Raw genomic sequence first — 14,715 nt, 5'->3', positions numbered from 1 at the left:
TTCCTCGCTACAGTGGTAACTATATGACTAACCTGTCCCCACCCAATCACGTGGCTTAAACATTCATCCTACAATCTCCTGAACTCACATTTCTCTTGAGGTGCATAGAAGCAAAGCCATAGAGTGTAGATGGAAAGGGATAGGAAACAGGATGGTCTAGGCAGTAGGAAAAAAAGGATAACAATTAATAACCTTCAAATATGACTTTGACAGCATACAACGGCTACAATCTCAGACTCTACAGCTGCCCGGGACGTGTCTCCTTCCCCCACAGTCTTCAATCTTGGAGCTCTTATAGTTTAAGCCAATTTCCTCTTTAACAGATGAGTCACTGAGACCTAAATGGGTGCCATGACTTGGCCAAGGTCACGCATCTGGTTAAAGACTCCTCAGCTAGCGTGTTACTCCTTATCTTCTCCCTGCCATAAATTCAAACACTGCTCGGAGGAAGTGACAGATCTGACCACAGAGGCCTCAAGGTCAAATTTTGTGGTTCTTCCTCCCATTAGTCAACAGAAGAGCCTCACAAGCTCCAGCAATTCAGTGTCAACGTCCCATCCCCCAGGGGACCTCTAGGAGGAACTCTTGGAGAACAGAATTCCACAGTCTGACCATGACATGGCACCATACCAGAATGGCCATTACTGAATAATAACTGCAATGAACCAGAACACTTTTGACAAAAGGCATTTCTATTCTCACTTTGATTCTTCCAAGGAACAGGGTTTTGATGATATAATATCTGAATGAAGAATCCCATTGTCTGACAAGAGGACAGGTGAGTTAAATTTGGGACTTCCCTGAAAAATATGAACTACATGGGCCACACTTAGGGATGATCGTATGTCGCATTTTAAGTCATAAAGCCCACCAAAATCTTTCTCTTTTTCCATTTGCTGCTTAGATCGATGCAGTCTTTCCCTTAGGCAGAATGAAACGTATTTAAGGCGTTAACTTATTTGGAAAAATTTTCCAGTGACTGTTATTTTCTTTGCAGGAATATGTTCCCTCCAAATCTGGTGGAAGCCTGCTTTAAACAGGTAAACTCTCTACAGCTACTAATTACCTTAGTGATTCCTCTATGGCATACCAACACAGCAGGGCCCTCTTTCTTATTTTATTTTTGTCCAAATCTCTGCAATAAGAACTTCTCAACCAGATGGGAAAATACTAGAGTTTTCTAATGAATTTAGGAAGCAGGGGTGGGTCTTACCTTACACTGAATGCTTATTAGTTGCCAAATACTGCATGTCTTACATACAAAGAGCTTATTGAACCTCTGTTATTTATAAGAAGGCTAATCAGGACACTCCCTCTCTCTTCCCACCCCCACATCCCACACACAGAAGCCCACCAAGCAGGCAACCTCCAATATGAAATGCATTTACAAGCTGTTTTAAAGGTTAGGGGATTATTCAAGTTTCTGGATTTGATTTTTTTTAAATCATTGGGCAATTTTTTTTTAAGTCTACTAAAGGCTTATGGATTCTAAAGAAGTAACTATATCAGAAAGAAATGGAATCTTTATGAACTGAATGCCACATAAGTATGATGGATGTCTTTGTCTTCATTTCATTGATGAAGCAGCTCATCTAGGATAACTCAGGGATTATATGTATAATGGGCACAAGGTCTCACAAGTAGTAAATGACAGCCCCAGATTCAAATCCACTGTATTGACTCCAAATTCTGTCATCTTTCTGCTCCAACCATCTGCTTCCGAGGAAGGGGTACCCAACCTGGAGGCTATAGTGAGCTCCAGTTCCTTTCAGCCTCGGATATCCAAGCTACTCTTGGCCCTCTGTGTTTTGAATACAAATATCTTAATAATATAAACGTAATATGCTAATTAGACTGGACGTCCGGGACGAAGCTAGGGCTGCAAGGGAAGCCCAGGTCCCGGGTGCCAGAGGGAAGCCAGGGCCAGCAGCTGGGGGAAGGAAGGCCTACTGTTGCATGAATTTCGTGCACTGGGCCTCTAGTATTTTACTATTAGGGGATACACTTCATAAAGTTCATTCTAACCTCACTTGAATGAAAAAAGCTTTGTTGCCCAGGTATTAAAAGGGAAATAATTAGACTTTCTGGGTTCAGTAATAGTTCCCAAACATTTTTCCAGATGGTGTCATTTTACCCTCGTTATAATTCCCTAACCTCTCTGCTTAGGATCGGTAAAGCAAACAAAACAAACTCCCAACTTCATGGAGGACCAAGTTTTACACTTATAAGCCACCCCTTGTTTTTTCCCCCCTTTTTAAAAATTCTATTGACTATTTTTAATAGGTAATGCATGCACACACTGCAAAATTCTAACAGAACCCTTTCTTTAAAAAAAAAAAAAGAGCCTAAGAGGCCAAAATCTAACTTCTTTTATTCAAAAACAACTGTAACCATAAATAAAAAACACTTTTTAATCTGACCAGCCAAACCAGTACTCGGGGGCTGGCTCTTCTAGTTAGTCAGCTGGCACTGGGGGACATCAAAAATGCTGGTTTCTGGCGGCACTGGGGAAAGTGCTGATGACTCGTGTAGATTTCTTGCACTTGGTTTTGGATTCCATTTACAGGATTTTGAAGGGGAAGCAAATGTACTTTCCCAGATCTATTTCTGGTCTTAGGTCAGAAATCGCCTGTGGCTACAATTTCTTCATCAACATGAAAGCCAGGAATTCTGCTCGCATTAAAATCATAGAGGGATGGGGGCTTTATTTGGTAATACATTTTATTTAGTAATATACTTGACATCTCCTGTCTGGAACATTTATGTAGAATCTATGGGGAAAGACCACCTTCTGAATAAAAGCAGAAATACCACTATGGACAGAGAAGTGGGTTCAACTATTAATCGAGCACCTATTCTCAAGAATTGATACTCTCGGGGATGCTTTAAAGACTGTTGTTTGGAGATTTAAAAATTTTAATACCCCCTGAGATCTCCAACTGAGTCTAGTCACTGAAGGGCTCTGTTATTGAACACCATTAGCCACCATTAGTTTAGTACTTTAAAATTTACGAGATGTTCTCATATATTCTATTTAATTTGATTATCATAACAACCCTGTGAGGTAGAACCAGCACAGTTATCCCTGTTCCACAGCTGTGGAACATGAGCAAAAGGATGTTAGGTGATTTGTCCATAATCCCATAGCATGAACCCATTGAGAGTAAAGGGATACAGTATTGTGAATATTTGGGTTTATAGGTTTTTTTAAAGCTGTTTATACTCATTTTATTACGGTTTCAGAATAAAGCCAAAGCACATATGTATGTTTAGTCAAACATCTTAAACCAGATATGTCTTTCCTATTATGATTTGTTATGTGTATTAGTGTGTGTGTGTGTGTGTGTGTGTGTGTGTTTGTGCTGAGGAAGTAGTAGGGGTTTGTCAGAGATTAGATAGATAGATAATAGATTCTTTTAAAAATACTTTTATTGATTTCAGAGAGGAAGGAAGAAGGAGAGAGAAACAGAAACATTAATGATAAGAGAGAATCATTGATTGGCTGCCTCCTGCATGCCCCACACTGGGGATCAAGCTCACAACCCGGGTATGGGCCCTAACCAGGGATTGAACCTTGACCTCCTGGTTCATAGGTCCACGGTCAACCACTGAGCCACACCAGCCAGGCAACAGATACTTTCTATGACACTATTATTTAAATGCAGAGTAATGTATATAATATAAAATTTGGACAACAGAAAAGTACAAAGAAGAAAAAATATCACCTTTAATCCCTATTGTGCCTTTTCCTTTTAAGTTTAAAACCAACTATGAGAAGAGAAGCATTAAAGTGCCCGTTCCGTCTAACGAAACGCTCCTGGGTGCCGTGATCAACAACGTGTCGGACGCCATGGAGACGCTTTCCAAGATCACAGAGGAGATGATCCCCGTCCCAGGCTCTGTGAACGGGGTCAATGCCCTGGGCCTGGTCGTCTTCTCCATGTGCTTTGGCTTTGTGATCGGAAACATGAAGGAGCAGGGACAAGCCCTGAAAGACTTCTTTGACTCTCTCAATGAGGCCATCATGAGGCTGGTGGCAGTGATCATGTGGTACGTATTTCCACTTGCTGTATATGCGATGCTCAAGATGCGTGTGGCCATCAGCATGGGTTCTGTCTGAGGAAGATGCCATCAGGCAGGATGGCCATTGCAATGATCTCATTCTGATAAGCACAAGAAAAGCAATGGCTTTGTTTTTTTTCCGGAAAGGAAGATAGAAACATCAATGATGAGAGAGAATCATTGATCGGCTGCCTCCTGCACACTTCCCACTAGGTATCGAGCCCACAACCTGGGCATGGGCCCTGACCAGGAGTCAAACCATGATCTCCTAGTCTATACTCAACCACTAAGCCACACCCGCCGGGCAAATCAGTGGTTTTCTGGGCGTGTAGTGGTCTTGAACTCACCTGTAAGCCTCTCTTAATAAATTTGCTTCCCTGTTTCTGAAAGGTGTCAACTCCTTTATCCCGTGCTGATGGGATCCCCTCTCTCGTTCCTCAATTTAAAATCTCCTTAGTTATTCATGTAAGGTATATTTATCGAGTGTCTACTATATACCAAGCATATCATGCCAGGCACTATGGATATAGCCATGAAGAAAACCTGTAGGAATATCCTGGATCGTACATTCTTTTAAGGGAGACAGAAGATAAACAAATAAATCAACCACATGCTTCAGTTGCAGGTGCTGTGAATAAAAAATAAAACAGCAGGTTTTGTTTTATGTGATGTGATTAAAAAGCGGGGAGGAGGCATCAAATATGTTTTGAAAAGGCCTCTGAGGAGGTGACCTTTTTTGCTAAGACCGGAGTGACCAGGAGAAGACAACCATGCCAGGTACCAGGGGAAGAGCATTCCCAGTAGCAGGAGAAACAAACATCGAGACCCCTAGACCCCCAGAAAAACTGTGATCCCCTGCTCCGTTTGAGCCCTGAGAAAGAAATGCAGTGTCTGCTAATGCCTGAGGCACTCCTGGGCAGTCGTATAGAATGCCGAGCCACAGCTTATAACAAACGTCCTTCAGATGGAGTGGAGAGCAAGGGACAAAGGAGAAGACGAAATCCAAAGAGGAACATTGACCTTGAAAAGAAAATTCTCTCCAGCGGGGAGAAAACCCTTTGATTGGCTTAACCTTTATTTTTAATCCAGATGCCCGCTTGGCACCTGAGGCAGGAAGCCATCCGTTTCTAAGACAAACACTCCCCAACATGATGAGAAATATTCTTTGTCTTTGTTGCCACCAAAGCCCAGGGACATTCATTTTCCAGGAGTTTCCACACGATGGAAATGAAAACTTGGGCACAAAGAGCGATCAGAATGCGGTCTCCACAGGAGCCCCCAAATGAAATCCTGGGGGCCCTCCTCTGAAATCCTGGCAGGGCTGGAAGTGGACATTTATCTTCACGTTATTAAAATGCCTGCACCTTTCACCTCTTTTATGAAAGAAGCCCATTCAAGGCTGCTGCATGAACCTCGCAGGGCGCGTTTCTAGCTGTGCATTTTGCCTGCACGTTCAGCGTTGAGTTATTCGACATTTCTGCAAACAGGTTATCTTATAACTCCCTGGCCTGTGTTTTTAACGGGCTTCTAAAGGCAGCATTGTATTTTTCTATCTGAAATGAGTTTCCCCCACTTCCCAGCAGCCCCCTCTCCTTGGAGCACTGGCCTCTCGGGTTCGGGTACTGAGTTTGGTTGTCCTTGGCTGCCCACGTCAGAGGGAGTCGAATGCCGGGCAGCGGGTCCTTTAAGCAGCCGGGCCGCTCCAACATGCACAAGCCATGCTTTGTCTCGGCCGGCCGTTCTTGCTGAGTCTCCAGCGGAAAGATCTCCAGTGGCCCCAGCCGCCTGTGGTTAATAATTACTTAATGAGAACACCTGCAACCTGGTTGTGGTGGATACAGGCATGTTATTAATTTCGGTAGCTCTGAATTTAGTTTCTGGTCGCCTTCTACCTATGGCAAGTGGTCCTGGTTTTCCATTTGCACCGTCACAGCATTTCCTCTTAGGAGAAATTTGCGTACGAGAGTTGAAGCCGAATATGAAGTAATAGTGTGAGTCATGTGTAACGTGGGAAGACATAATAAAAGCGTCCTGGAGTGAGAGCGCTGACTGCACGTCTAAAACACTGACAGGCACCGGGCGCCTCTTGCTGTCGCTTGGGGCTTGGGCTCTCCTGGGGGAAATGTGTCCTAAAGTCTGGGTCTGGGTGGATTCCGGCGGTTCAGAGCACCGAGCAGGGGAGCGGGTGGCATCGAGGACCGGGAAAGGGACCCAGGTGGTGAGAATTATCTGGGGAAAAAGAGGCGGGTAACCAAACCTCTGTCCTCGTCTTCTCTCACCAATGTGCCCTAGACCAGTGGTCGGCAAACTCCTTAGTCCACAGAGCCAAATATTAACAGTACAACCATTGAAATTTCCTTTGATAGCCAAATTTTTCAAACTTAAACTTCTTCTAACGCCACTTCTTCAAAATAGACTCGCCCAGGCCGTGGTATTTTGTGGAAGAGCCACACTCCAGGGGCCAAAGAGCCGCATGTGGCTCGCGAGCCGCGGTTTGCCGAGCACTGGCCTAGAGAAGTTCTGGGTGAGAGGAAGGCCTGATTCCGCAGCGTTTACATTTAAATTTATGTCTGACAAAGAAAAGAAAGAAGTGCAGTTTCTCCCAGTGCGAGCAGTCGTCCTGGGTGGGAAGGTGTGGCTAGAACTCCGTGTCACTCTCTCTCCTCCCCGGGCACCTGCGGCAGCGCGGCCTGTTGGCAACCAGACTCCCCATTGTCCCGTGTCCCCCGCACAGGTACGCCCCCCTGGGCATCCTCTTCCTGATTGCAGGCAAAATAGTGGAGATGGAGGACATGGGCGTGATCGGGGGCCAGCTGGCCATGTACACCATGACCGTCATCATCGGCTTGCTCATCCACGCCGTCATCGTCCTGCCCCTCCTCTACTTCCTGGTGACGCGGAAAAACCCGTGGGTTTTCATCGGAGGGCTGCTGCAGGCGCTCATCACGGCGCTGGGAACCTCCTCCAGGTGTGTGTGGCCTACTCCCATCAGGAAATGGACCTCAGACTTGACTGTGAGCCAGAATCCTGGGGTTCAGGTGGAGGGAGACCCTGGTGGGGAGGGCGGGTTTAAACCTCCAGGCGTAGGAATTGACTTTTTCACTCCGGATGCTAACCAGACTCCCTTTGGGATTCAGGGAATGGCTGGCTATATCCCTGTGGGGGCACAAAATGGAAATGGACTCGCCTTCCAGGCCCACTATCATCTCCCTCTTCCCGCTGAGCTGGCCGGAGGGAGAGATGGCATCACCTGGCACAGGCTGTGGTGATGGGAAATGATGACAAATGAGGCCTCACAGAGGGTCCAGAAATGGGAGAGTTGCCAGGGGACCCAATAAGAGGACCCCCACTGCTCCTGACCAGGCTTCCCTAAGTATATGGGTGCTGACTCTGTTCCTTGAACAGGAAGGAACTCTGTGTCCAAAATACCACACCCTCAGGCCCGGGCCGCACCGTCAGGCTGGTGAGCTGACATGCCCTGTGTTACTGTCCCCAGTTCGGCCACCCTGCCCATCACCTTCAAGTGCCTGGAAGAGAACAATGGCGTGGACAAACGCGTCACCAGATTCGTGCTCCCGGTGGGGGCCACCATTAACATGGACGGGACCGCCCTCTACGAGGCTCTGGCTGCCATTTTCATCGCCCAAGTCAACAACTTCGACCTGAACTTTGGACAGATTATTACGATCAGGTACAAGGAAAGTTCTACACATTTTCTTAAGATTCACTTTCAATGATGAGCCAGTGATCCGGGATCAGCTGAAGAAACTGGTGGGAAGGGACTCACACATAAATGGGAGGGTGGGGTTTGTGGGAATAGGTGTATTTTTTATATTTATTTTTATTTATTTTTTAAATTACAGATGTGCACATTCGTTAATAATGAAATTCTAATAATATAGAAATGTATAAGGTCAACCATGAAACTTGCCTGCCACCATCGCTCCCCATCGTGCTGTAGGTGGCACTGTTCATGTTTGGTGCACAAAGAATTTTGCTTATGCGGAGACATGCACACCCTTTTATTTGTGGTTAATGGAATCACACCACACTTAGCACTTGCCACTTGATTGATGTACTTCTTAGCGTAACATCTATAAATATACCTCGCTCTTTCTCTTTGAAGAAATACACAGAAATATGTAATATATAGAAATAGAAAAATACATCTTTCTGCAGAATAGATAGCATGGATATTTCTCACTTCCGTTTTAAAGGCATTTAAATGAAGTAACAGTGACTGCAATGAGACAGAACTGCGTTTCTCTCGTGTGAGCTCTGCTCCACAAGCCCTCGAGGCTGGGAGGTGTCCCATGTGCACCAGGCCCCGGCCTGTGGTTCCATCGTCCCTGGGGCGTTACCCTCACCCAGAGGGTCCAAGGTGGCTCATCGCCACCTCCAAATTTTAGCCACAGGGAAGAAGAGGAGGTGCACAGTCGCTTGATCGCTTTCATGCATGTCTCATTGGCCAGAACTGTGTCTAAAGGAGTCCAAGGGAGCCTGGGAAATGTAGTCTTCACTCCGAGCAGCTACACACCAGCTACACATCCCAATCCCGTGGAAGGGGACCAATGTGGGGGAGCCATGAACAGTCTATTATCACTTTATCAATACTTTACACCTACGTAAGACTTAACTACTTTTAAAACATGTTCACATTCTCACACCGCCTATCAAATAGGTCTTTAACAAACTGAGCCCCAGACAGGGATTATGCCTCACAAACCAGGTCCACACTGTCTCCATAAAAAATATTTGTAGTGCTACAGAACTTAGTTCACAATCACTTCGCTTTTTCATTGATAAATCTGATTTTTTTTTTCTGACCTCATTAACCATGCAAGTTCAGTATGTTTACAGTCCTCCACTTGGACAGAGAAATTCTTAGAAACAATTTGTTATTGAACTATACAGTATTTCATTATTTCATTTTTTAAATATATTTTATTGATTTTGTACAGAGAGGAAGGGAGAGGGAGAAAGAGTTTGAAACATCAATGAGAGAGAAACATCCATCAGCTGCCTCCTGCACACCCCCCACTTGGGATGTGCCCACAACCAAGGTACATGCCCTTGACCGGAATCGAACCTGGGACCCTTGAGTCCACAGGCCGATGCTCTATCCACTGAGCCAATCCAGTTAGGGCTACACAGTATTTTAGACCTTATAAAATATTTTCAGGTACGTGCGAAGTCTATAGCCACCAGTTTCTTCATTTGGAAATGGCAATCATAATGGGACCGACTTCCTCAGGGCGGGTGAGGATCCAATGCGATCAGCCATGTAGCGTATCAGATGGCACCCCGTCAGCCCTTCAGAGATGTTAGTGAACATGATGGCTAGTTCAGCGGGTTCCCTACGGGCTCACATTTTCTTAAAGCACACCCTCGTCTGTTGGCTTGGCCAGTCGGACATTGCATGCTGGGTGTTTGCAGGGCACTTGGGGAGATTCGTACTAATGGTTTCCGTTCGGGAACTTCTTTCAACAGCATCACAGCCACGGCTGCCAGCATCGGGGCGGCTGGGATCCCGCAGGCAGGCCTGGTCACCATGGTCATCGTGCTGACCTCCGTGGGCCTGCCCACCGACGACATCACGCTCATCATCGCCGTGGACTGGTTCCTGTGAGTACACTCGGGCTGCCGGCCCGCTGCCACGGGGCGCCTGGCACGCCTGCCAGAAGGGCTCCCCCAAGAGGGGCATCCAGGCCAGCCATTAAGTTGTCTTTATTGCGTGAGCCCGAGCCCCAGACGCCGTGTGCGTCCAGTCCCTCATCGGCCTGTGGGGCACAGGTGGCTGCTGCCCTTCTCACTCCATAAAGCCGCTCCGGATTGGGAAACCCGCCGTCCGCAGAGCCAGCACAGCCAGCAGGCCCTCCTGCATTGCACAACCATCCCCGCGCGGGGGCAGGACGGCAGGCCTCCACGCTGGCCGGCCCTGCCTCCTGTGCCTCCCATCCAGTGGCGTGAGGCAGCACACGTGGTCCCCTCTGAGCCCAGCAGGCCCCGGGAGAGAGCAGCATCCTGAAGCGGAAGTGACTTTGGCTCTGGGGAAGGTGCCCACCAGTACCCTCCAGGCCCCAGCCCTCACCCTTCCAGCTGACGTCCTCCGCCTGTTTTCTCTCCCAAGTCCCCGTCCACTTGCAGCAATGCCTCCCCGGGGTTCCCAACGCGAATGCCTGCAGGGACACGGTCCGTGCGGAGTCAACACAGGTTGATGTCACCAGGTCTAATGACCACAGAGCCCCACCGTGTGCCCAAGGCAGGACGGGGGCGGGGGCAGGGGGAGATCAGCTGCAAGCATGAGTTCCACGTCCCTTGGATCTGTGCTCACATCCCGGCTCGGTGACACTGCCCCGGGCAGGTTCCCAGCCACCCTGGCTTCTCCTCTGTGAAACGGGCACGATGATGTCATCGACCCTCCACACTCCCCGTGATGCTGGGGGGACTCAGCGCAATGACCCCACAGCCAGACTCACCTGATGTGAGGCCCTTCCTCGCAGACGGCTGTGGTCCGCAAGGTGTTGGGTCTCAGGACTCCCAACACTTGAAGGTTATTGGGGACCAAAAAAGCTTTCATGTGGGTGGGTCCTCTCCATCAATACGTAGCAGATTAGAAAAAACAGAAAATCTTAGCATGTTGACTTTCATCTAAAGGTTACAATAATAAATTCGTTCCATGTCAACATACATAACCTTTTTATGAGAAAAATCATTTTCCAAACCAAAAGTGTGGTGGAAAGAATGGTTTCATTTCACATTTCCCCAAATCACCTTGATGTCTGGCTTTCGTGCAGGACAGCCGGGGCCTCCCAACGGCTCCTGTATTCAGTCAGTTGCATCTTTTGCGTCCTTCTTGTATAGTCTTTGCAAAAACGCTGCCAGACATTCTCGAGGAGATGAGAGTAAAAAGGGCACATAGCCTCCTCGCGTTATTATGAAAAGAGTTTTGGCCTCAGGGACGCCCAGGGGGTCTCTGGACTACACTTTGGGAACCGCTGGTGTAAAGGAAGGCGAGTTGTAGGAAAGAGAATCCAAGAGAAATCTTAAATAAAAGGAGAAAGGGAAGGGTCATTCCCCACTGTTGATACCCTAATAACTGAAAATTAATCATCTATAGGTCCTCCTCACTTTTAATAACTGCCATCATAACGGTGACGTACAGATGATGTGATGCGGCGGTTGGGGGGTACCCCACGCAGAATTTTAAGAGATGCTTCTAAACTTCCTGGGAGGTTCAAAATGCAGCTGGAGTCACCTGATGGAGCCTCATTGTTCCTCCTCCCCTCCCCCCAGGGACCGGCTGCGCACCACCACCAACGTGCTGGGAGACTCCCTGGGGGCCGGCATTGTGGAGCACCTATCTCGCCACGAACTGAAGAACCCCGATGTGGAGATGGGTAACTCCGTGATCGAGGAGAACGAAATGAAGAAGCCCTATCAGCTGATTGCCCAGGAGAGCGACACGGAGAAGCCCATCGACAGTGAAACCAAGATGTAGGCCGCCAGGGGGAAATGCTCTCGGGAGCAGCAGGGTTTGACACCCGTGACCACACGTGTCCGTCTCGTCCCGGCTTATCCTCCCCCGCCAGCCCCTTGCCCCCTTGTCCTCCCAACTCCGGTGGGATTTGCGAGTGCGCTTCCAACACCAGGGCGGGCTGGGCAGCGGCCAGCGTGTGTGGTGTTCATCCCACATCCGAAGGTGTCAGGTCTTTTCGTGTTGGTCTTACCTAAGAAGGTACCGAGATACAAAAAAAAAAAAAAAAAAAAAAAAGTCTTGATCAGATTTTGCAAGTGTATGTGACACACAATCCTGTGAATGTGATATTTTTATACGTGAAAGAGTCAAACAAAGAGAAGGCTAAACACGTGCTCAATGCAACTTTCAAAGTCCCTCAGAACACACACTTCAATTTTAGGATCAAAACAGAACAAGTTGATAAACTGCCCTTGGTTTTCAGTTGGACGGAAGGGTTCTCCTCCCTTTCTGCCCTGATTTGTGTTTGTGTTTTATCAGTAGCAGGGCCCTATGAATCCACACCTAGCACAGCTGTGAGGAGGTGCATAAAGTGACACGTCCACGTGGCCGGGGGCAAGTTACGTGTTCTCTCTAGGCCTCGGTGTCCTCATCTGTAAAATGGGTGAGTTCCCTAACCGCCTTCGTGGTCGCCAGAGCCCAGATATCCTGCGGCATCATGACGAGCCCGTCCTCGATCTCCCCTGGGAGCATCCAGGAGCAAGCATCGTCCCCTGGGTGTTGATGGGGAATGACCGCTTGAGGAGGGGCAGGCCGCGGTGCGGGTGGCCAGGTCCCATATCCAAAATGTCAGCTGTGTACGCCCCCAGGCCAGAGGAGGCGTGGAATTGCTCCCAATCGCTTCACTCAGTTCGTCCCAACAAGGGGGAGTTTTCCCTTCTTCCTACCCTTCCCTGGGCTGGGCTGGGAAGGATATTTCCCACCACCCGTCAACTGACGATAGACGTGTAGAAACTAAAATGTAAGACTAGCAACTAGCACGGGTGCTCATGGCCTTACTGTGGACCACGAAAGAGCCAGCTAGGGAGGACCATTCTACAGAGAGGATTTTTCAATATCAAGGTTACATAGAGGTCGTCTTTAAGGAAGAATTTTTTAATGAAAGAGGTTCTTTTTTTTTTTTTTCCTTAACCAGAAACACTTTTTCTCTTCAGTTCAGAAACATTCCCCAAGGAAGTCTGCATATCAAAATATGAGATTCCTTCTTATATGTTTTAAACAAGTCAAATGAATGAGCGCTCTCTTCTCTAATAGAGGTCTGTGAGCTGGGTGGGTGGTCTCTCATTTGAAAAGGTTTTTGACTGTAATCAAAAGTTCTTGGAATGAGGGAAACAAGATATTCCTTTGTGCTGGAATCCCACCTACGTAACCATTCAAAACCTTCAGCTGGAGTGGGGTTTGGTTTGGTTTCACTCGTGTCCCTGAGAGAAATGGTAGGCGAGGAATCAGGATAAAGACATGGTCAGTGTGGTGCCAAGGAGAAAACAGCCGGGCATCCGTTCAGGCAAGGCCGCTCCCGGGTTTAGAGATTAGTGTTTCACCCCCCGAGCAACAGCCCGCAAACACGGGGAGGGGAGCTGCCGGACCGGGCTGGCGGTGTGTGAGCTTCTGATCGAAAACGGTGGAGGGTGGACTTAACAATGCTAACAGACTGAGGATCTAGACATGCGTCCTCCGGCCTGCGATTAGAGGTATTGTTATATAGCCCCCGAGCATTATGTACGCGTAAAAGTTAACATTAGGCTGTGGTGGAGTAACCCTCTCATGTCCAGGCTCTATTTGGGGAACACGCTACCCAAGTCCCTGTACACGGATGTCATCTTACATCGGTAGAGCAAACATTAATTATGTCAAGTGACTTGTTACGTGATGCGATCACTTTTGTACACTAACCATTTCTTACGGAGCGCAAGGCCTCTCGGCCGAGCCGCCCGCCCGCCCATCGCAGGCTCTGCGGGGACACGCACCCGGGTGGGCGGGAGCCTTACCTTGTAGATGTATTTTCAATAAAGAAAAAACTAGTTTTACATGACACCTTGGCACGTCGTCGTTATTCTCCCGGGAGGAAGACAAGTGTTCCTTTCAGGGAAGGACGGCAGGGAGCTCGGGGCAATGCTGGGGACGGGTACCCTGCAGAATTGTTTCCTTTCTTTTATGACGTAAAATCTACTCAGGACCAGGCGGGGAAGCCAGGCACAAGGAAATAGGAAAGAACACCCTCCCCCTGCCCACCTCCTAGACCCGGACGGGGGACAGGAGGGCGTGCGGGAAGCATTTCTCAGGCAAACCCGGCCGTTTCCACGTTGGCAGGAGAAACGTGGAATGCCACCACCGGTGCGTCTGAAATAAGTGATGTCCTGTCCGGCCCTGAAACCGGGGAGATTTGTCTCTGATCGCCACTGCCGTTTGTGAAAGCTGCACGCGGTCTCAGGGAATAGGTCAGACGCAGCCACTGTGCCGCTGCGCTCGTCACGGGGACTGACGGATGCCTGGCCCTCCCCATCCTGCCTTTTAACTAACAAAGCATTGGCGGGCGGTGTCCTGAATGCCCAGCCCCGGGTTGTTTTAACCCGACCCCCTGCCTCCAGGTGGCAGCCTCTGAGGACAGGCCCCCGGGATGGGCCGCTAAACCCTAGGCCTGTGGTCGGCAAACCGTGGCTCGCGAGCCACCTGCGGCTCGCGAGCCACCTGCGGCTCTTTGGCCCCTTGAGTGTGGTTCTTCCACAAAATACCGCGGCCTGGGCGAGTCTATTTTGAAGAAGTGGCGTTAGAAGAAGTTTAAGTTTTAAAAATGTGGCTCTCAAAAGAAATTTCCATCGTTGTGCTGTTGCTATTTGGCTCTGTGGACTAATGAGTTTGCCGACCACTGGCCTAGGTCATCCACGCGAAGACTTCCGTGAGTTCACGGAGCCCTTGAAATAAATCATGGGAGAGTTTTGTGCCTTTGCCTTTTTCCGGGGTAGAAATCTTTCATTTTCACCCATTTCTCTTAAGGAACTTTGGACCCAAGAATGTACACGCCACTGTTTGATCAGTGCATCCCGACGCTCCCCCAGGCATCGGTGCTGTTGGAGTGGCTGGTGGGGGCCCTGGAAGGAAGCTGCTCGGCTCAGGCC

General features: G+C 48.5%; 1 protein-coding gene across 1 annotated transcript in view; it reads left to right on the top strand.

Annotated features, from left to right (window-relative positions):
* Positions 1-13,631, top strand: part of SLC1A3 (solute carrier family 1 member 3) — a 73,986-nt gene extending 60,355 nt beyond the window's left edge. Inside the window, exons 5-10 of the mRNA XM_079792211.1 lie at positions 998-1,040; positions 3,758-4,050; positions 6,797-7,030; positions 7,559-7,753; positions 9,553-9,687; positions 11,359-13,631. Of these exons, the coding sequence (XP_079648337.1) occupies positions 998-1,040; positions 3,758-4,050; positions 6,797-7,030; positions 7,559-7,753; positions 9,553-9,687; positions 11,359-11,563 (1,105 nt within the window). The 3' untranslated portion in view covers positions 11,564-13,631. The remainder of the gene's footprint in view (positions 1-997; positions 1,041-3,757; positions 4,051-6,796; positions 7,031-7,558; positions 7,754-9,552; positions 9,688-11,358) is intronic.
* Positions 13,632-14,715: the final 1,084 nt, after the last annotated feature.

This window comes from Cnephaeus nilssonii, assembly GCF_951640355.1.
Source record: "Cnephaeus nilssonii genome assembly, chromosome: 2".
Classification (NCBI taxonomy): Eukaryota; Metazoa; Chordata; class Mammalia; order Chiroptera; family Vespertilionidae; genus Cnephaeus; species Cnephaeus nilssonii.
Note: the sequence above shows the minus strand (reverse complement) of the source record. Positions and strands in the feature narration are given on the sequence as shown.